This window comes from Lipotes vexillifer, unplaced genomic scaffold (assembly GCF_000442215.2).
Source record: "Lipotes vexillifer unplaced genomic scaffold, Lipotes_vexillifer_v1.1 scaffold69, whole genome shotgun sequence".
NCBI classification, from domain to species: Eukaryota; Metazoa; Chordata; class Mammalia; order Artiodactyla; family Lipotidae; genus Lipotes; species Lipotes vexillifer.
The window spans coordinates 357,108-379,330 of NW_006790942.1; the positions used below are offsets into that span (position 1 = coordinate 357,108).

General features: G+C 50.5%; 1 protein-coding gene across 1 annotated transcript in view; it reads left to right on the forward strand.

The window, feature by feature from the left end:
• The window catches only part of SPIDR (scaffold protein involved in DNA repair), a 325,369-nt gene extending 303,436 nt beyond the window's left edge, over positions 1 to 21,933 (forward strand). The window contains exons 15-23 of the mRNA XM_007464058.1: positions 240 to 383; positions 475 to 534; positions 1,892 to 2,096; positions 2,196 to 2,300; positions 3,397 to 3,543; positions 16,323 to 16,416; positions 17,119 to 17,233; positions 17,493 to 17,546; positions 21,769 to 21,933. Coding sequence (XP_007464120.1) covers positions 240 to 383; positions 475 to 534; positions 1,892 to 2,096; positions 2,196 to 2,300; positions 3,397 to 3,543; positions 16,323 to 16,416; positions 17,119 to 17,233; positions 17,493 to 17,546; positions 21,769 to 21,933 — 1,089 coding nt within the window. The remainder of the gene's footprint in view (positions 1 to 239; positions 384 to 474; positions 535 to 1,891; positions 2,097 to 2,195; positions 2,301 to 3,396; positions 3,544 to 16,322; positions 16,417 to 17,118; positions 17,234 to 17,492; positions 17,547 to 21,768) is intronic.
• The last annotated feature ends 290 nt before the right edge of the window (positions 21,934 to 22,223 follow it).

Below are 22,223 nucleotides of genomic sequence, written 5' to 3' on the forward strand. Positions count from 1 at the left end.
ATGGTGTCTTGTGTACTCTGAAGAATAAACTTCTAAAATGAGATCTTGAATTGGTGATAAACTCAAAAGCACAGACGTTCTTATGCTTGTTTCCAGAGAGAAACAACATAACCCGTCTTACAGAGCCTTCCAGAGAAACAGCCTGCATCTGTGAATAAAGAGGCCTTTATTAAAGAGTAGATTTATATTAATAGTGTATTTGAGTCTTTTAACAATACATTCGCCTTCACTTTAAACAGGAAAACGCTCATCTGCCTCCTCCTAGCTTCTGTTACATCCTCACCGCTCATCCAGAGCTGGGACAAATGGATGCAACTGAAGAAGACTCTGTTTCGAAGCTCTACCAGCCTCCGGCTCCCCGCTCCTTAAGGGAAATTCTCCAGGTGGCGTCTTTGTTTGTACCCTGGGCTCAGTTACTTTGCTGTGTCCGTGAGCTTGGGGAGGCATTCCTCTCTGTTTTCAATACCTTTCCAGGCTGATGGCCCCTGTACCCGTTGCAGTTTCTATGCCAGAGTGATTTACCAAAGACCACAGGTAATCCATCTCTCTTTTTCTCAAAACGTGTTGCATAGCTTATTAAAGGATAATCTCTCTCAGAAACTGCTGCAGTACCAAAAGAGAAAAACACTGTTGAACTTGAGCTGTGTGCACTCTGTGCTGATGCGGTGGTCAGTCCATTCCTTGTGCAGGTGGGGCTGCAGCCCCTGGTGAAGCGCTGGGTGTGCAGCCGCCAGGGGGAACCCACCCAGCTCTCAGACCGGGCATGTCGGCCCCTCTCTGACACAGGCAGGCTGTGGAAAGGAAGGAGCAGCTGAAGCCTCCTTTCCGGGGTGAAAGTAGAAATCTCAGGATGGAGCCCAGCCATTTCTAAGGTCTCTTTATTCCACAGTCGAGAGGAGCCTGTGGTCGCTGTGAGACCTTAGGCAGCTCTCCGGGGCAGCACCCAAGTCAGGGGGCCGAGGCCAGGGGAGGGGTGCTCTCGGCCCACGAGTGCGCACCCTCCGCCCTGCAGGAGCCTCCACTGGACCTTAACTCAGAGCTGGACAGCCGCGTGTCACAGCCACTCCCTGTTCGCTTGTAGGCACTTGAGAGAGAATCAGCACCTGTCCCGGAACTCGAGGGCTCTCATCTTCCCCCCTGTAACAATCTCTAACTTCCTGTGTGTGATCACCCTCCCAACCACGTGAGCGCTCTCCCCCACCCAAGTCACAGCTCCTGACCGTGCCGCCACCTCCTCCGCCCGGTCGTGTCAGCCGCCATGCCACGTGCGATCCGCAGCCTTCCTACAGGGGCCTTCCCAGCCAAACCCTTGTCCCCATTTGCATCTACTGGATCCTAATGGCAGAGTGGCATTATGTCCTAATCACCTCCCGAAGGCCCCATCTCCCATTACCATCACATCACGTTGGAGTGTAGGACTCCAACATATGAACTGGTGGGGCGGGGAGAGGCAGAGGAGGGGGACATAAACATTCAGTTCGTAACTGTTCCTAACCCTTGGGAAGCTTGTATCTAGCAGGAGAGAAGACTGTGTGTGCTGACGGTAAGGCAGTGTGATGATATGTGAACACGTGGCATTGGGAGGAAGGGCATGGCTTCTTCCTGATGGGTCAGAGGGCAAGCAGTGTGGAGCCAGGGACGGGCAGGTTTCCCCCCACAAAGGAGCCCTTAAACCAGCTGCAAGGTGGGAGCTCACAGGGCTCAGCCATGTCCTGGGGGCTGCTGGCCAAGACACGCAAAGGCTATTGCATGTTTTGAAATACTTATTGAAATGATTATCACAAATTGTTAGTGTTAATAATAATCATCTAAGATTATTGCTTTTAAAAAATAATTTTGGCTCTAAGAAAAGCTTCTAAGTTAACAGCCTGACTGCGTCTTTGAATTATAGGTGAACAGTTCGCTTCTGGAGCCAAGGGAGCTGTGGCTGGTGGTGACCGACGTTACTCTGCAAACACAGGACGAGGGCTCGGGTCTCCCCAAAACCATGCCTGTGCGTGTGGCCCCCTCATGCGTGCTGGGACGGGAAGTCCGGGACGCGCTCTCTGAGGCCACCTCCAAGAGCTGCTTCTTCAGGGACGCCCTCCGAGACCAGGGTGCGCTTTCCTCTTGCTGACGGCTGATGTGGTGACTGAGAGATGCCAGAAAATGGCTTTGTGGATTCTTGATGCCTCTGTCTTGCTCTGGAAACGCAGGCCCCATCCCGAAGTCCACTGTGGACAAGACCCCTGTGATGGCCACATGGACAGAACCAGAACCCCCTGCATGCAGTGCCGGCACAGCAGCAGGAGATGCCAGTGGTCACTCAAGGGTGGTCTGTTGGGGTCACACTTTACAGGTGCAGAAGCCACCTGAAGCCACTGCCTGGCACATCACTTTTTAAAACAAACAAAGCTAGAACATTTAAACACGTGCTTTCATCCCTCAGTATCCACCCCGCTGCGGACACCAAGACCTGCAGGTGCTCAGGTCCCTTCTGTAAAATGGTGGTATCTGCATATGAGCTGCACACATCCTCCCATATTTTTTTTTTAGTAAATTTATTTATTTATTTTTGGCTGTATTGGGTCTTTGTTGCTGTGCACGGGCTTTCTCTAGTTGTGGCGAGCAGGGGCTACCCTTTGTTGCCGTGTGTGGGCTTCTCATTGCGGTGGCTTCTCTTGGTGTGGAGCACGGGCTTTAGTAGTTGTGGCACATGGGCTCAGTAGTTGCAGCACACGGGCTCTAGAGTGCAGGCTCAGTAGTGGTGGCCCACGGGCTTAGTTGCTTTGCGGCTTGTGGGATCTTCCCGGCCCAGGGCTCAAACCCGTGTCCCCTGCATTGGCAGGCAGATTCTTAACCACTGTGCCACCAGGGAAGCCCTCCTCCCACACTTTAAATCTTCTCCAGATCACTTACAATACCTAATACGATGTCAGTGCTGTGTAAATACTTGCCGGTGTGCAGCAAATTCAAATTTTGCTTTCTGGAACTTTTTTTCCAAATATTTTCCATCCACCGTTGTTTGAATCCGTGCTAGTTTGAATCTGCAGGTGCAGAACCTGCAGATACAGAGACCTAACTGTATGCGTAGATTAGTCAGTACTTTTTTCCAGGAATCAAAGTAGGATCCTGCCTAGACTGTATATTTTTCAGTGTATATAACTTGCATGACACAGAATTTGCCTTTATGAATGGAATTTGAACGTAGTGTTTGTGTGCTTTTACAGCTTAGTGCACAAGGCTTTGGGCTTCCTTTCTGCACGGTGCCGTGTCTCTGGACACACGGGGCCCGCACTGGCTCCCCCAGTCCCCCCAGCTCCCAGGTGGCTGGCAGAGGACACATCTCTACTGGCAGGAGAACTCGCTTGTTTCAAACCTCAGAGCTGCAATAATCTGAAGTGTCTCTGTTGGCAGGTCAGCTTGTTTGTGTTGGACGAACTGTCCTCCTGCTTCCAAAGCCCCAGCTGGGTGTGGCCTCTGGTGCCTGGGAGCTGACGAGCCCTGTGAGGCTGGATGAGCTGGATTCTGTCACTCGGGTCAACTCCATTTGCAGCGTCCAAGGTGGGTAGTCGATTTTGATGGAAGAGGTATTTGTATTTCCTTAAGTATCACACTTACCTTATATTCATTTGCTCATTTGTTCATCGAGTATTTGTTGCGTGCCTGACATTGGATGCGTGACAAAGACGTGACCAGAGACAGGATGGCAGCCTGCGGTGCTCCGGGTGCCTGTCGCCAGGACCTCCTCACCTGTAGGAGGCACGGACAGGAGCCTGAGCCGAGATGGTGGGGGAGGGGGGCTGGTCAGGTTCAGGGTCGGGGCAGGAGGGGAGCAGGGCTTACAATGGGTGCTGACGGGGCAGGTGGATCAGCGCCAGCGTCTGGGAGGGGCTGCGGGGGCATCTGGAGGGGCCGGAGGGGCTGCGGCCTCAGGTAGCACCCAGGGCGGGGGCCGAAACAGGGCAAGGAAATAGATCTGCGGGTGGATTAGTCAGGAGGGAAACTGACAGGGTAACAAATTCAGTACAGGGGAGCGAGACGTGGACGGAGGGCAGGAATGTCTGTGAAAGCAATTTGCTGAATTAATTTCCAAAAAGTACAGAAATTCCAAAAGTAACATTGAGGGCCTGTCTCTTCCACCCTTGGACCACTAGATTCCTGGACCCCACTGTGGTTTTTATGAACAGCAAAAGCTGTGATGCCACTGATGCTTGAATCCCCAGTCCCTGTGTGCTTGTGAGATTGAGCACGTGTTCATTGTGTTGAGGCCGTTTGGATTTTCCCTTCTTTGCGTTTCCTTTTACCATTAGTACCAAAACATAACTGCTATAGCCTGGAGGTCCTGAAGAAGGCAGGCTCTGTCACCTGTGCCCGGGTCCCCACTTTCTCATCTCTGCAACAGGGATAACAGGACTGACCCCAAAGCCTTGCTGAGGAGTAAATGAGCTGGTGGCGAAGGCGGACATTCAGTGCTCCGGGCGGCAGGTGGCTGGCCTGGGGGCTGGAGACAGTGACAGCAGAGGTGGGGTGCCAGGGCCCTCAGGATTGCTCTGGCAGGGTTGGTCAAGGCCTTCCAGACAGTTGAGGGCACGTGGAGAATGCCGGGCAGCCGTGAGAGCTTCGTGTGCTGGCGGAGCAGGGCTGTTGTGGGCAGGCTGGCCCTGTGCTGTTCTGCTGTCCCCGGCCGTGTTAACGAGGTGGGATGGTCAGATTTTTGTGATAAATGAAGCGATTCTTTCAGCACCACGGATGGATCGACTGTGGTGCAAAGCCGGGGCTGGCCGTTGGCAGGAAGATGATTGCGCTGCTGTTTGGAGGAGCACGGGGGAGGGTGGCCGCGAGGCTGGAGGCCGAGAAGGCCAAACTCGAGCAGTCTCAGGCAGCCTGTCCACAGCCTGTGGTTTCCAGCCACCTGCCGAGAGGCTCCCATCCCCTCACCTCTCTCAGAGCGGGGTCGCTCCTGGGCGCAGAGCAGGGAAGGATGAGGAAGCAGCCCCCAAGTGACAGTCCCCACCCCTCCCACTTCGGCTTTAGGAGACCGCAGGCATCGCCACCACCCGAAGCACCATTTTATGAGAAAATGCACCTGAAGAGCTGGCTTCCTGAGGAGGGTTTGGAACCTGACCCACTCTTACCTGCAGCCAGGGAGTAAGAAGCACAGAGGTGCAAGCAGAGGAGAATGTGTAGACGCTTGTAGGGACAGAGAGAAGACCCGAGTTTTCTGAAGACCCTAATATTTTTTGTTTTTGTTTTTTTTTTGTTTTGTTTTTTGGGGGTTTTTTGCGGTACGCGGGCCTCTCACTGTTGTGGCCTCTCCCGCTGCGGAGCACAGGCTCCGGACGCGCAGGCTCAGCGGCCATGGCTCACGGGCCCAGCCGCCCCGCGGCATGTGGGATCTTCCCGGACCGCGGCACGAACCCGTGTCCCCTGCATCGGCAGGCGGACTCCCAACCACTGCGCCACCAGGGAAGCCCCTAATATTTTTTAAAAATAATAATTTATAGTGAGATTTACAGAACACAAAATTAACCATTTTCAAGTGAGAAACTCAGTGGCAGTCCATTTATAGGGTTGTGCAACCACCTCCTATTTTACATTTTGGCTTTTGTCATCTGAGTGGCTTTGAAAACAAAGTGGCAGTCTGGTTTTCAATCACAGTGTCATTGAGATGAAACTCACCCTGTTAAAGTGTACAGCTCGCTGTTTCTAGTGTGTTCACACAGTTGTGCAAGCACGCCCACTGACTAGCCCCAGAGAGGAACCTGTGTCTGTCTGCAGTCATGCCCCGTCCCCGCCCAGCCCCTGGCTTCTGCTTCTCTACCTTCAGTCTCATGGACACTCCGGCACGTGAATCCTGCACTGTGCGCTCCTTGGTTTCTGGCTGCTTTCACTCAGCAGAACATTTTCGAGGCATTTCTCAGGCTGCATTCCTTTCTGTGGCTGAATATTCCATTGTATGGGTAGACCCTGTTTTGTTTAAACATTCATCAGTTGATGCACATTTTTTTTGATACTGTGATTCATGCTGCTGTGAATATTCATGTAAGGGCTTTGGGTGGACATGTATTTTCCGCTCTTTGGGTGTATTCCTGTTGTTGCAGATGGTGTTCATGTGGGCCATGATCATAAGTAGAGAGCAGCGGCAGAACCAGGAAGAAGCTGTGCTCCCTCCAGAGAAGGTAACCCTTCCGAGGGACAGAACTGAGGCTGAGATTGGGCCCTCCCGGCGCAGACAGCATGACCACAGGGCAGTGTCGGGAAGCGTGGCCCACGGTGAGAGATCCAGTGTCCACTGTGGCCTCTCTGGAGAAGGGCAGTGTTGATGGATGGTCTCTGGCCAGCAGCCCCCGTGGAGCTACACCTGGGCAGTGGAGGGAGAGCTGGGCCAGCAAAGTCCTCCTCATGCCCCCAGAGCAGAGCTCTGCGACAGGTCGCATCCCCTGTGCGTCATGTCCTCACCAGCGTTTGGTGTTTGCCGGGCTTTAGATTGTCAGCCATTCTGACAGGTGTGTGATGGTGCCTCGTTGCTATTTTAGTTTGCGTTTCCCTGACCACATGTGAAGTGGAGCGACTTTCACGTGCTTATTTGCCGTCTGCGTAGCTTCTGTGGTGAGAGGCGTCTGCGTAGCTTCTGTGGTGAGGCGTCTGTGAAGCGCTTGGGTCCGTTTTTTATTCAGGTTGTTCATTTTCTTATTGTTGTTGAGTTTTAAGAGTTTTTTCATATATTTTGGATAACAGTCCTTTGTCAGATAGGTCTTTTGCAAATACTTTTTCCTGTCCTTGGCTTGTCTCTTCATTTTCTTAACAGCGTCTGCAGACTAGTTTTAATTTTAATGAAGTCCAACATCAACTTGTTTTTTTCATGACTTGTGCTTTTGGTGAACCTAAACACTTGTTGTCGGATCCAGGGTCACCCAGATTTTCTCCTGTTTTCTTCTAGGAGTTGTATAGTTTTGCATTTTACACTTAAGTCTATGATCCATTTTCAGTTAAATTTTGTGAAAGGTGTAAGGTCTTTCTGGATTCATTTTTTTCCCATGTGTTTTGTCAGTTCTGTCACTGTTGAAAAGGCTGTCCTTTCTCTATTGAAATGTCAAAGATCAGTCGACTATATTTACGTGGGTCTATTTCTAGGCTCCCTATTCTGTTGCACTGACTTATTTGTTCTTTCACTGCTACAACACTGTCCTGATTACGGCAGCGCAGGTGTGTGTAGTCCTCCAGCGTGTTCTTCATTACTGTCTTGGCTATTCTAGGTCTTTGTCTCTTCCACATAAACTTTAAAATCGGTTTGTTGGGGGCTTCCCTGGCGGCGCAGTGGTTGAGAGTCCGCCTGCCGAGGCAGGGGACGCGGGTTCGTGCCCCGGTCCGGGAAGATCCCACATGCTGCAGGGCGGCTGGGCCCGTGAGCCATGGCCGCTGAGCCTGCGCGTCCGGAGCCTGTGCCCCGCAACGGGAGACGCCACAGCAGTGAGAAGCCCGCGTACTGCAAAAAGAAAAAAAAATCGGTTTGTTGGTATCCACAGAATAACTTGCTGGGATTTTGATTGGGATTGTGTTGAATCTGTAGAGCAACTTAGAAAAAATGTACATCTTAACACTGTTGCGTCTTCCTGTACGTAAACGTGGACTCTCTCACCGTTGATTTCTTTCAGCAGAGTTTTGTACTTGTCCTCATATAGATCTTGTGCATATTTTGCTACACTTATACCTAAGTATTTCATTTATTTTAGCTAATGTAAATGGTGTTGTGTGTTTTTAATTTCAGATTCCCTCGTTTATTGTTAGTATATAGGAAAGCATTTTTTGTATTTTAACTTTAAATACTTTTTAACTTTAAATACTTTTAATTTTAAATACTTTTGTATTTTAACCTTGTATCCTACAACCTAGCTACAGACATGTTTGTAGTTCTAGATTTTTTTATTGTTGATTCTTTGGGCTGTTCTACAGAGAAAACTGTCCTCTGTGGGCAGGAGAGTGTTTTTCTTCATTCCCGACCTGTATACATTTTATTTCCTTTTCTGGCCTCTGGCATAAACTGGGACTCCCAGCACCAGGTTGCATAGAAGCAGTGAGAGGGGACTTCCTTGCCCTGTTGCTCATCTTAAGGAGAAAGCATCAGCTTTCTTTCTCACCATTAGGTAATGATGTTAGCTGTAGGGGGTTTGCTTGCTTGCTGTTTTTTCTGCCGAAGATAATCTCTGTATCGCACACATCGAAGGAAGAGAACCCTGCTCTTCTGCTACCGCTCTCTTCCTTCCCCTGCAGTTGGTTTTGTGTGTTGCTGAGGTCAGTACTGTTCTGTAGCTGTAAAGCCTTGCACTTTGTCTACAGGTTGATCCTCAAAGGTGAAAATCAATAAATGGTATTTTGGGACTTCCCTGGTGGTCTGGTGGTTAAGACTTCGCCTTCCAGTGCAAGGGGTGTGGGTTCAATCCCTGGTTGGGGAGCTAAGATCCCACATGCCTCATGGCCAAAAAACAAAACATAAATCAGAAGCAATATTGTAACAAATTAAATAATGACTTTAAAAATGGTCCACATGAAAAAAATCTTTAAAAATGGTATTTTTATTATTATGATTATATAAATACTTTTAGCTGAATGGGAAACTAGTCTATACGCTCTAGTTCCTTTCTTCTATGGTTTTTTTCATGGAGTTTTATGTTGACTTTTATTTTCCTAGCACTGCCTGCCCTACACCCTAATTTTCTCCCAAATTCTCAAAAACGGTGACAGATCTTTGGAGTCATCCTTTTCCTTTGTAATCTCCCTCCTGGAGCCTTCTGTCCCTCTGAACCAATCTTGACTAGTTGCTCTGTTGTCAACTATTGTCCTGGGCCTCCCTTCTATTTATCATTTAGGTTTGATTCCTTCTTTCCTAAATCACATAACTTCTTTATTGGTTTATTCTGTCTGTAGGTTTTTTGTAAATTTCTTTACCAAGTTGTGGAAACCCCCTCTAGGCTACTGAGAGTTTTTATCATGAATGGGTGTTGGATTTTGTCCAACACTTTTTCTGCATCTGTTGATATGATCATATGATTTTTTCTTTAGTCTGTTGATATGATAAATTACAGTAATTGATTTTTTAAATACTGAACCAGCCTTATAAACCTGTAATAAATCCCATTTGGTCATGGTATAATCCTTTTTTTTATATAGTTGGATTAGATTGCTAATATCTTGTTAAGGGCTTTTGTAACTATGTTCATGAGAGATATTGGTCTGTAGTTTTCCTTTCATGTAATGTCTTTATCTGGATTTGGTACTAGGTGAATGCTGTCCTCAGAGGATGAGTTAGGAAATATTCCTTCTGCTACTATCTTCATGGGAGAAATTATAGAGTATTGGTATAATTCCTTTCTTAAACGTTTGATAGAATTTATCAGTGAACCCATCTGGGCCTGGTGCTTTCTGTTTTGGAAGGTTATGAATTATTGATTGAATTGCTTTAATATAGGCTTACCTTGTTTTATTGAGCTTGGTAGATCCTGCATTTTTCACAAGTTGAAGTTTTGTGGCATCCCTGTGTCAAGCAAGTCTTTCAGTGCTATTTTTCAACGGCATTGCTCACTTTGTGTCTTGGTGTCACGTTTTGGTAATTTGTGCAATATTTCAGATTTTTTCATTATGACTGTGTTTGCTGTGGCGATCTGTGGTCAGTGATGTTTGATGCTACTGTTACAAAAACATCATGACTTGCTGAAGGCTCAGATGATGGTTAGCATAGTTTAGCAATTAAGTATTCTTTAATTAAGTGGGTTTTTTTAGACATAATGTATGTATTGCACACTTAATAGACTACAGTATAGTGTAGACATAACTTTTATATGCACTGGGAACCTCCCAAATTCATGTGACTCACTTTATGACAGTATTCGTTTTATTGTGGTGAGTGGTCTGGATCCGAGCCCACAGTATCTCTGAGGTGTGCCTGTAGGTCTCGGCCTATTCAGATCACTAGTTTCTTCTTGTGGGAGTTTTTGCAGATTGTGTCTTTCAAGAAATTGGTCCATTTCACTTAAGTTATTGAATTTGGGTGCATAGAATTATTTCTGACATTCCTTTATTATCCTTTTAATTATTCCTTTATTGTCCTTTTATTACTGATCCACGGGATCAGTAATGATGGCCCCTCTTTCATTTCTGATATAAATAATTTGTTTCTTCTCTCTTTTATCCTTGGTTATCCTAGCTAGAAGTTTATTAATTTTTATTGACCTTTTCAAAGAACCAACTTTTGGGTTTCTTGATTTTTTTCTACTGATTTCCTGTTTTCAGTGTCATTGATTTCTGCTCTAATTTTTGTTATTGCTTATGTTCTCCTTACTTTGTGTTTTAGTTTGCTTCTCTTTTTCTTGTTTCTTAAGGTGAAAGCTTAGATTATCGATTTTAGATGTTTTCGAATATTTACATTTAGTGCTGTAAAATTCTCTAAGCACTGCTTTTGCTGCATCCCACAAGTTTTGATGTGTTTTTGTTTTCATTTAGTTCAAGGTATTTTTAAATTTCTCTTGAGATTTTTTTTCTTTGACCCACGTGTTATTTAGAAGTGCATTTTTTAATCTCCAAATATTTGGGGGTTTTCCAGTTATCTTTCTGTTATTGATTTCTGTTTAATTCCATTGTGGTTTAGGAGCATATTTAGTATGATTTTTATACCTTTAAATGTGTTAAGGTGTGTTTTGTGGCCCAGAATGTGGTCTGTCTGGATGAATGTCCCATGAGAGCTTGAGAGGAAGGTGTGTCCTTCTCTTGTCGGATGGAGGCGTCTGTAAACATCAGTCAGAACCGGGGAAGGTGCTACTCAGTTCAGCTATGTCTTTATGATTTTCTGCCTGTGGATCTGTCGGTCACTGGTAAGGGGACTTGAAGTCTCCAAACACAATATATAAAATACAGCCGTGGGCTTCCCTGGTGGCGCAGTGGTTGAGAGTCTGCCTGCCGATGCAGGGCACACAGGTTCACGCCCCGGTCCGGGAAGATCCCACATGCCGCGGAGCGGCTGGACCCGTGAGCCATGGCTGCCGAGCCTGCGCGTCCGGAGCCTGTGCTCCGCAACAGGAGAGGCCACAACAGTGAGAGGCCCGTGTACCGCAAAAAAAAACGAAACAAAACAAAAAAAAAGCAGTAAAATACAGCCATGGGTCTGTTTCTCTCCTCGCAGTTCTGTCAGTTGGCTTCACGTGGTTTTAGCAGCCTGTTGTTAGGCAGACACACAGTAAAGACAGATAGGTCTCCTGGGAGAACAGACCCCTTTCCCATGAGGTAACGCCCCTCTCGATTCCTGACGCCTTTCCTTGCTCCGAAGTCGGCTGTGTCTGAAATTAATGTAGCTCCAGTTTTCTCTTATTAGCATGAGCATAATATACCTTTTTCTACCCCTTTGCTTTTCATCTCTGTGTGTCTTTGTGTTTGAAGCAGATTTCTTGTAGACACCGTAGAGATTGGCTCACATTTTTTGTCCGCTCTTAAGAGTCTACTTCTTATATTTAGACCATTCACATTTAAAGTGAATATTTATATCATTGGGTTAAGATCTATCATACATATATTTGTTTTCTGTTCCTTGCTTTTGTTTCTTTTTTTTGTTTTCCACTTTCTTCCTGCCTTTTCTCATTTTTTTTTCCCCCTTGGCTGCACCAGGCGGGATCTTAGTTCCCCGACCAGGGATCAAACCCAGGCCTTCAGCACTGGAAGTGCCAGGTCCTAACCACTGGATGCCAGGGAAGTCCCTGCCATTTCTCATCTTAATTGAGCATTCTATGTGATTCCATTTTCTCCTCTCAGTGTGTCAATTATACTTCTTAGAACCAGTCAAATCCACTTTCAGATAACACTGCCTGCTTCAGGGTGTAGCCACATTATCAATCTCTGCCTCAGTCTCTTATAACAGCTGTCATTCACTTCACTTACTCACAAGGCATAACACTGAACCCATCGTTTTTATAGATCAGTTTGGAACCACAAAGGTTAAAGATTTTACTTTACCCTCATTTATTCCTTTTCCAGTGCCCTTCTTTTCCTTTATGTAGGTCCAGTTTCTGACCTATATCATTTCATTACCTTCATTACCACTTTAACGTTGAGCACTCTGTGGGTCTCTCTGAAGCTGTCCTGCAGGCATGCAGGTGGGTCAGATGGATGTGTACAGACTGTTAATCACAGTGCAGCCAGGTCCTCCGAGAAGGCCCAGCTAACTAGGGATTAAGAGAAGACGAAGCCCAGCTGCAAAAACCAGGGATTGGCCCAGCCTCCCACACAGGAGCCCCCAGCCAAGGCAGAGGCCATGCAGGAACCAGCTCCCAGATGGACGCAGGGACAGGACCCCCTGCCCTCCAGCCAGCCGTAGGCTGGCCCAGACTGGATTCCATCAAATCCAGGATAGCCCCTCAGCCGTGCTGTGCTCTGCCCTGCCCAGCCTGCCCCAGGAGGGGCTCTCAGCTGGCCTCAGGGTCTCCCTCGGCCGCCTGGACCTGGCAGGACAGCAAGCGTGTTCCCTGAGCAGAGCTGGGATGGACGCAGGGAGTTGCCTGTGCGTCAGTTACTCGCTGAGAACCCGCAACACCTGCCAGGAAGACGTCTCCAGGAGGTGATGGCGCCCACGGCCTCCCTGCCCGAAAAAGTCAGCTCCAGAGCCACGGGGACTTCCTTCCAGTCTCTTTTTGGGTACAGCTTTGCAGTTGGTTTTATCTTCCTTGCCCCACTTGACACTTTGTATCTGCCGCTTGCTGGTGGGCGGTGACCTTCCCCGCACTGTGCAGGGGGTGCGGTCACGCAGGGGGCAGAGTCCTGCCCTCAAACCGGGTGTCGACCTCGACCTAGGAGGTCCTGAGCCCCAACTTCTTTCAGCCAGAAAGAAGGGCGGGGACAGTGTGGCAGAGAGCTGGCCGCCCACGAAGGATGGGCCGGAGTGCTTCTCATAGGACCCTCAGGAAGGACCTTTCACAAAGTCGTTTTCATAAACATGGGATACACCTTCCCAAGCCTAATTACAAGAGGTTTCTGTAAATGAGACAAAGAATGTAAAGGCTTTTAACAGCAAATTGCAGCAATTTGCCAGAATTCTCAAACCCTAACAACAGTTGTTGTTTTCCTTCTGATGCTTCTTTAAGTGAATGTCCTAGATACTAAAGGTTAATAGTACAATTCCCAGCTGTCCCCTGGGTTGCCAAAAGGGTTTGCCAGTGGTGTGGAGACCCCAGATGAAATGTATTTTCTCAACCCGTGCCTCGTTCCCTAATTGGAAGGAAATTGCTTAATCCCATGTAAGTGTAAATGCTGTTAACACCCAAAGATATTCTACGGTAAAGGGAACTGTGGTTTGTAGCAGTCTTCTTTTTCTTAATTCATTTAGCAGACCTGCCAAGGACTGTGTGAGCCTCTGTGCTGACACCCCCTGGGGTGGGAGCCCTCCCCGCCACCTGGACTCTTGACATTCATGAAGACACACCTTCGGCTGTATTATAAGCTCTTATTGGCTTAACTTTTCATTGCTTTGACTCAATCTTGATTAGATTTGCAAGAACAATGAAATTAGCTGGGCAGCCTTTTTAAAATCAAGCTGTATTATTTTCATTTTTAAAAAGCCATTCAGGGATGCATTGCATGAATGCATTTTGATAAACTGAGCCTACTTAGTTCTCATCATTCTGTTTTATCCTCTACAAATAAATTTTCTCCTAATGTTTGTTCTAGTGGAGAATGAAATTCTTTGCTCCAAGAGTGTGAAGGATGACTATTCTATCTTTCTGGAAACTTAGGTCACATCTTACTTTTTTTTTAATGTCTGATTTCACCACTGTTCAACAAGGATGGTCTGTGATTTGCAGTGAATCTTGATGGTATGTACAATGCTTCACATTCCAAGAAAATCAGACCAACTCAGTCCCCTGTTTAAAATTCCTTTCTGTCTCCTCATCCCTTCCAAGACCAAGTCTGGAATCCCCAGCAAGACCCTGGATGGTCCTGGCCTGCCAGCCTGCGGACTTCACAGCGGTCGCACCTGCCTCTTCTTTCTGCCTCTTTGGCCTCCAGCCCCACCTCAGGGTGAAGAGTGGGCCTGTGCCTCTCCCTACCTGCAGCCCCTCCTTGGGTCCATTCTTTCGGGAAGTCTCCCCTGACAGGCCAGCCTAGAGGCCTCTCTTTTGCACCTCTGAGGGGTCTTTTCCATTTCTCAATTTAGCATTTATTTCATGGTTTTCTTTAATAAACTGATTTTTTTTAGAGCAGTTTTGGGTTCACAGCAAAACCGAGCAGAAGGTACAGAGCTTTTCCGCGTCCCCCCACCCCCATACACACACAGCCTCGCCCGCTGTCAGCATCCCCCCTGGATGGTTGATGACCGCGATCGACATGCCATCATCATCCAGAGTCCATAGTTTACAGCAGGGTTCACTCTTGGTGTTGTCATTTTATGGATTTAGACACACTTCGGACATGTAGCCATCATTACAGCGTCATACAGAACAGTTTCCCTGGCCTAAAATCCTCTGCGCTCCACCTCCTCAGCCCTCTCTCCCGCTTAATACCCGGAAACCACTGATCTTTTCACCATCTGTATAGCTTTGCTTTTTCCAGTATGTCCTACAGTTGGAATCATACAGTGTGTAGCCTTTTGAGCTTGGCTTTTTTCACTTAGTAATACGCATTTAAGGTCCCTTCATGTCTTTTCACGGCTCGAGAACTCATTTTTAAAAAATCATTGAATAACATTCCACCTTCTAGATAAACCAGAGCTTATGTATCCATTCACCTACTGAAGGACATCTTGGTTGCTTCCATGTTTTGGTAATCACGAATAAAGCTGCTGTAAATATCCACATGCCGGTGTTTATGTGGACATACATTTTCAGCTCCTCTGTGTAAATACCAAGGATCGTGATTGTTTGATTGTATGGTAAGACTGTGTTTAATTTTGTAAGAAGTTGCCAAACTGTCTTCCAAAGTGGCTGCACCATTTGCATCCCCACCAGCAATGATGAGAGTTCCTGTTGCTTCACATCCTCACCAGCATTCGGAGCTGTCAGTGTGTGGGCTTTGGCCCTTCTCATAGGTGTGTCGCGGTGTCTCATTGCTGTGTTCATTTGCATTTCCCTCAAGACATGATGCTGAACATCTTTTCACATGCTTTTCTGCTGTCTCTGTATCTTCTCTGGTGAGGCGTCTGTTCAAGTCTTTGGCCCAATTTTTAATCAGGTTATTTGGATTCTTATTGTTGAGTTTTTTTGTTGTTGTTGTTTTTTGGGGGGTGGGGTGGGGCCGTGCTGTGCGGCATATGGGATCTTAGTTTCCCAACCAGGGCTCGAACCCGTGATCCCTGTATTGGAAAGAGGATTCTTAACCACTGGACCACCAGGGAAGTCCCTTTATTGTTGAGTTTTAAAAGTTCTTAATATATTTTGGATAGCAGTCCTTTATCAGAGTGTCTTTTGCAGATACTTTCTCCCATATTTCATGATCTTTTTACTTGTTATTTGTTTATCTGCTTTTCCAGCCTGACTGTGGCGTCCATGAAAGTGTAGATTGTGGCATCTACCCTTGTGTTCAAAGTGCTATGTGTATATCCCACACTAAAGAGCATTGTATATGTATTTGTTTGTTGAATAAATAAATCACAAACGTTGGAGTAAAAAAGAAATGAGGGAACCAGAGAAATCACATAAGAAGAGATACTGACAAACCAATAGGAATATTTCTCTCTCCGTATCAAAGAAGTGGAACCTAAGCTGTGGAATTCCAGCCTACTGTCCAGGAGGCAAATACTGCCTGTGAGTGTCAGTGCAGTGGGCGGACGTGGGCGGCAGGAGTCGGAGGTTCTGTGGGAAGCGCCTCTGAAAGGGGTTCCGCCATCTCTGTGCTCACGCGCTTGGACGCAGTAACCCCACTCCATGAGCGCATCCTAAAAGAAGGGTCCAGCACAGAAGGAGCCAGGTAGATAAATGCCCACCGCCTCGGGCTAGGGCACTTTGGAGACCTGGTGTCCAGTCAGGAGAGTGGCCGAGAGAACCGTGACCTAAGGGGACAGCCATGCAGCAGCCTAAGGGCAGGACGAGACGGTGCAGGGATGGGGTGCTTGTCACGGCCTCAGAACATGCACGTTGGAAAAAGGCAAAAATGAAAATACTTGGTTAGTAATATGCCTGAGCTTTAAAACCTGCTCTTTGTTGTAATTTTGTGCAATAAATGGAAATTATAAAAAGTTTAGGAACATTTAAACTCACAAATGAGAAGCAAACCTGGGGCACCTCATGTTACCGTCTGTGACCTGAGGGGCAAAGAGAAGTTGGGAGACAGAGCCGCCTCTGAGCCCGGGTCTGCTTCCCTGGGCCTAGGCACTGTGGTTGCTGTGGACGAGAGCACCGCCTGCTCGTGGCCTGCGTGTGACCTGTGTGGCGGTGAGAGACTGGAACGGAGGCCGGAAGACAGGTAGGGACAGCGGCAGCAGCAGCCCGGGACCCCACTGCCTTGTGCCTTGTGCCTCGGGCCAGGGGCCAGGCCCAGGGCACACGGAGGAGGCCGGGCGCCATGTTTTCTCTCCTCACGACTGGGGTTCTGCGGTTCCCCGAGGCTCTTCCTGTCTTAAAAGAGAGAAGAGCCAGGTTTCCTCAGCTTGTTATCAGGCGGGGGAAAAAGAACTCGGGGCTAACATGAACGTGAGACACACGTGGTGACGGCACAGCCGACCTCTGCAAGCAGACATCCCTGCCCAGCCTTACCGCCCCCCACCCCGGGGCCCGTCCTCGGCGCCGGTCCTCCGGCCCCCCTGTGACTGTCGGAGGCACGTGCACAGGGCGTGCCATCACGTTCCTGCTTCTTGACGCCTCACAGGTGGTGGCCTGGACAGGCCTTCCTTGGAAGCAGGAAGGAGCAGAGACACTGGTGGTGGTGGGGGCAGGTTTGCGGTCCAGCCCTTCCCCTTGTTGACTGCGTGCTCAGCCGGGGGGGCCCCCACGCCGGGCGCCGCGACCGTGGAGCCCAGGCTGCTTGGGGCCTGTTCCAGGAGCCGGGTTTCTGAGTCGCCCTCTAACACGGCAGACGGACACTCGCTCGCGTGCAGGGAATGAATGTCCGTGTGTCTGCCTGCCGCCAGGCTCCCGCGCTCTGTGCCTTCTTGTTTCCAAACAACAGGGGCGCCTTCTCCTGTGGGGACTGCTCCCGCGTGGTCACCTCTCCCCTTCTCAGAAGGCACCTGCAGGTCTTCCTGGACTGCCCCTTGCGACCCCAGTGCACAGTGAGGGTCAAGGTAGGAACTGGCGGGAGCTCATGCATCCGCGTCCACCTACTGTGCGCCCCCTTCACCCGCGGCCGGGCCGGGGCTGCATCTCCTGCTCTTTTCCTGGGAAAGGGGGCAGGGCTCCCCCAGGGGCCGCAGCCCTCCCCTGTCTGACTTAAGGCTCTGCGATGGAAGCTGGTGGCTCAGAGTCACACGTCAGGTCTCGGTGGGGGATCGTTCCGGGTGAGCGGGGTTGGGGTCCTGACCCCGCCCGTGGCTGTTCTTGCAGCTGCTGCAGCACAGTATCTCTTCGCTCCTGAGGTTTGCCGCCTGCGAGGACGGGGTAAGTTGGGGCGCCCAGCCCAGTTGTGTGTCCTTACTCTCCTGCCCCGTGTCCCTTGGCCGCTAGGGCCTCCGTGTGCCACGTGCGAGCTGAGAGTCCGGACTCTCCCGAGACTCGGCTAGGCCTTCTGCTCCCTCTTCTGACTCATGCCCGAGTCGGCTAACGAGATCCTTTCCTTTGGAATCGAGGTTATTTTCTGATCGGTCTTGCAGTAGACACACGAATCTGTCCCCCAGCTTTGATTGTGGTAAGTCGGTCTTGAGGTTTCAGGTTAAACCTCCTGCCTTGGTTTCACGTTAATAGGACAATTACCTGAGACGCACGTTTTTCTAAATTGCTGGGTCTCTAGTCCGAGTGTCTGGAAACTTGACTGTTATTTCTCAGATCTGCCCTGTTACTGTGGTGAGCTTTGTAAAGAGGTGTGAGGTGTGCTCCTCAAAGAAAGCACCACCTGAGCACACATACCTTACCTTTGGTCCTCATAAAGGAGAGAGGTCTGTCCTTGTCAGAGCCATTTGAAAGCCCCCCAAGTGGCCTGTGGAATCGCTGAGCCCTGGAGAGAGTGCTGTGTCTGTGCCCTGCTGGGATCCACATCCAGGTGGCAGATATGGGCCAGCTCGTGAGACTACTGTGAAAGGGGAGGCTCACACTTGCAGAACTTTCTGATGGGTTCCCAAAGCAAAATGCCAGCTCTGATGCCAGCCCGAATTTGGAGGCTCCCAGGCTGCTCTCCCGGCCGCTTGCCAGTCCTGTCCCAGCCCGTCCTGGGCTTGGGGTGTCGGGGGAGAAGCAGCCCATGACACTCTGTCATGTGCACCGGATGTCAGAGTTTGGAGTAAATTGGAATGTGGACAAATCTGTGCACAGAACCTTTAAGGATCCCTGGTCTGACTGTGGTTCCAGCTCTGATTCCTGGCCTCGCGCATCTCTTGAGAGCAACTCGGTGACCCCCGCAGCGCAAACCTTCGTCCGGGGGGCTGCTGCGCGGTGGGGATTGATGTTTGAATCCTGCTGTACGAGGGCTTATAGACACGTATGCCTGACTGTATGACAGTCCGTGTCAGTAAGCGTGTGTGATGCCCGGGCACCATGCTGCCCGCTGTCCCCGTGCTGCCTCACCTCCTCCCCAGCATCCCCGTGGGCACAGCCCACGCTGCCCGGGAGGCGTCGGGGCAGGCCCGCCGCACGCTCCCTGCTGGATGCAGAGACACTGCAGAGCGGGGCCATCGCTCTGCTCACCACCTGCAGGGTAGCCAGCCCGGGTAGGGCCCGCAGGGGCCTTGTGTGTGTTGAGCTCTCGTGGAGTCCTGCGTTTCACGGGTGGCGAGGCAGCGGTTCCTGGGACTGCGGGTGCTTAGGTGAGGCCAATGGAGTGGGTTCCAAGGTGGGGCTGCAAACAGGCACTAAAGCCGGCAGATCTGGGTCATCGGAGAACACGTTCCTAGAGGGAGTGCTGCTTAAGGAGAACAGAGCGAAATGAACCCAGCAGAGCGCATGGCTGAACGCCTGGGGACGGCGCCCAGAGCACCTGCCGGCCCTGCGGTTACTCAGGCGCCTGCCGCCCCTGGGCCCCCGGCTCCCAGGAGGGTGGCCCTCAGCCACCTGCTCCATCCAGGGACCTGGCAGGAACCCGCGTTCACGTGTCGCTTCGGGTGGAGGCAGGCTGTGCCTCCCCAACAGTAAACTCCCGCTGCTCCTAGAGACACAAGAGGCGGGCATGCGGCCCAGTTGGTGAGCGCCTTGGTGACCCTGCGTGGCTGCTCTGCTGTCAGAGGCGAGGCCGGTAGGACTGGGGGGCACCAAGCTCCTAACCCCCCTCTACCACCCCCCGGTCTACGCCCGGTGGATTCTCAGGCTTTACGCTGACCTGGAGGGAAGCAGACACCTTCCTTCCTACCTGTAGGAGATCTCCCGGGGTCATCGGCCACGAGGCTCATCTGGATTCTGTCGGTTTTCAGGGTGAGAAGGTACATTCGCCAAAATCCAGAGAATCAGATGAGGACTTTACACGAGAACCGCGGCTCCACTCCCGGAACAAAATGTGCCGCTTCCGGGCCGGCACACACACGTGCCTTTAAAATAGAGGCACATTTTACACACGCGCGTTCGTATGACCGGCACGTGTGAGTTTGCTGGTGTGACTGTTTTAACTTCTCCGTCTTAACTTCCCCCAAATACAATGTATAGTGTAATGTCCATTTATAAACGAGACTCGAAAACTGTAGCTGCCAACCCTGACACTTTAAAAAGAGGGTTTCTGCGGACTTTTCTTCCAATGCCAAGGCCCATGCTCGTACCCAGCCGCCTGGGCCCACACCCACACGCAGGTGCAGCCCCTCAGAGCCGACACAGCGCGTCCAGCATCACGGTGTCCTCCCGGCCCTGGGTGAGGACTGCCCTCCCCGGCGTCACTGCCGCCTTCCTGCCATCGTGGGCTCCATAGAAGCCCTGGGAGTGACCTTGACGTCTTGGCCGCGGGAGGCTCCCCACTGTCCAGTCGCATCCTCTCCTTCCCTCTCTCTGCCTGCCTGGACCGGTGACTCTCGGCCCCGCTTCACCCGGCGTATGCCACCAGGAAAGCCGCAGCTCCCTGCGAACCACGGTGGGGAGGCCATGCCTGTCTCGTAGGCGGGAAGACAGGCACGGCGGTGAGCTGGCTTTAGGGCAGCGTCCACATCCCAGACTGATCTGGACATTTACTGCTTCAGAATGAGCCGTCTCAAGGCTTGGTGCTTCCACACCGACTCTGCACACAGACCTGCAGTCTGGACGAGGCTCCATGGGGCAGCAGCTGGTGCCCCAAAGCTGGGCTGGTGTCTCAGGAGGCCCTTCAGTCCCCGGCTGGCTGCTGTGCTCCTGTCGGCTAGGACCTTCCCGGGCTCTGGCCAGACACCCACATGGCCTGGACGCCCTCACAGCATGTGACTGGGTCCCGAGCCGGGCAGAAGATGGGCCCCGGTCCTGACAGAGCCTGGGACACACTCAGTGCCCCTCCCGTCCCACTCTGTTCACGAGAAGCCAGTTGGCCACCCAGCCTGGACCCAGGGGGAGGGCAGCGAGGTGCCTGTCAAGGAGCTACAGATGTGCCAGCTTTGGCCATGTTGTCTGACACCCGCCCACCCCCCCGAGTCCCCTCTGCCAAGACACTAATGGTGGAGGGGCGAGGCAGCAGTGAGCTCAGTCACCACAGACGCCCGTCAAGTGTCTGGCACAGAGGAGGGCGGAGAGGTACTCCTGACGTCACTTACTCTGCAAGTGGCAGCAAAGGAGTTTCCGAAAGAACACGTGACCTTCTAGGGCTTCAGTCTCCAAAGACCAATAAACCTCTATTTTCAGCCCCACCCCCAAAAGAAACTGTTCTGAGGTGTGATCCACGGAGACCAGGAGGGCACAGCACACCTTCCCAGCCTGCTCACCTTGGGCCCCTGCCGCCTGTGGCTCTACATTCCCGTGTAGAAATGAAACTTGCCCACAATTCACCAGTTCCCTAAGACAATTCAACAATGTGAAGGAAAGGCTTTCTGTGGCATAGGAAGAGGTGTTCAGCTCAGTGCAACTCTGGGAGAAATGGGATCCTGTTAAGGAGGGAAGTTTAGGGCAAAGGAAGTCCTTTGACCGGAAGTGTTGCTCAAGTGGGGAAGTGGGATGCAGCAGCAGGCGTGATGTATGCCTCCTGCTGGGACGCAGGGCAGGGCCCCTCCCATGTGTTTCCCCCACCCCTGTTTCTCTCCTAGGACGGCCAGCTGGGAGATGCACATCCTTGCACCCACTAACAAACATCGATCACAGATATTTTTAATGTTCTTGTGTAAAAACTAGCTCGGGGGCTTCCCTGGTGGCGCAGTGGTTGGGAGTCCACCTGCCGATGCGGGGAACATGGGTTCGTGCCCCGGTCCGGGACGATCCCACATGCCGCGGAGCTGCTGGGCCCGTGAGCCATGGCCGCTGAGCCTGCGCGTCCGGAGCCTGTGCTCCGCAGCGGGAGAGGCCACAGCATTGAGAGGCCCGCGTACCGCAAAGAAAAATAAAAATAAAAAAAAAATAATTCGGCTACCAGAAAAAAGCACTTCCTTCCTTTGCTTTTACTGCAGCCTGTTCTCTCCTCTGGAGAGGGGTCATGGGCGGGGGAAGGGCCTTCTGCTCTGTCTTTGGTGTCCTGAGCCGATGGGAACAGCACGCCCAGGGCTGTTTGCTTTAACCAGCCTGCCTCTTGTCCCTGCAGAGTTACGAGGTGAGGAGTGTCCTTGGAAAGGAGGTGGGGCCGATAACCTGTTTCGTCCGGTCCATCACCACCCGCCCGGCCAGCTGCGTGGGATTGGAGGAGGTGGAACTCCTGAGCGAGGGGGGAGCCTCTTCAGCACACCGGTGGCAGCCGCAGGATCCGTGAACTTTACAAAGTGGCTGCCGGTGGTGGTGGTTCGGTAGTTATTTAACTCTAGTGAGTTAAAGAATGTACTTCTTGATCTTGAAGTGGGGCTTCGATTGGGGCAAGTGTTAGTCAGATGGAAACTGTAAACCAAAGTATTTCTTTCTGCGATGAGATATACTTTTATTGCCTTTCTGCAAATTTAGGAACACGGTAGAGCTTAAATAAGATTGAGGTTTTCATTTTGTATTTACCTTAGACAATAATATAGTAGAAAAAGTTATTTTGTTCTACTGTAATTCTAAAGTGTT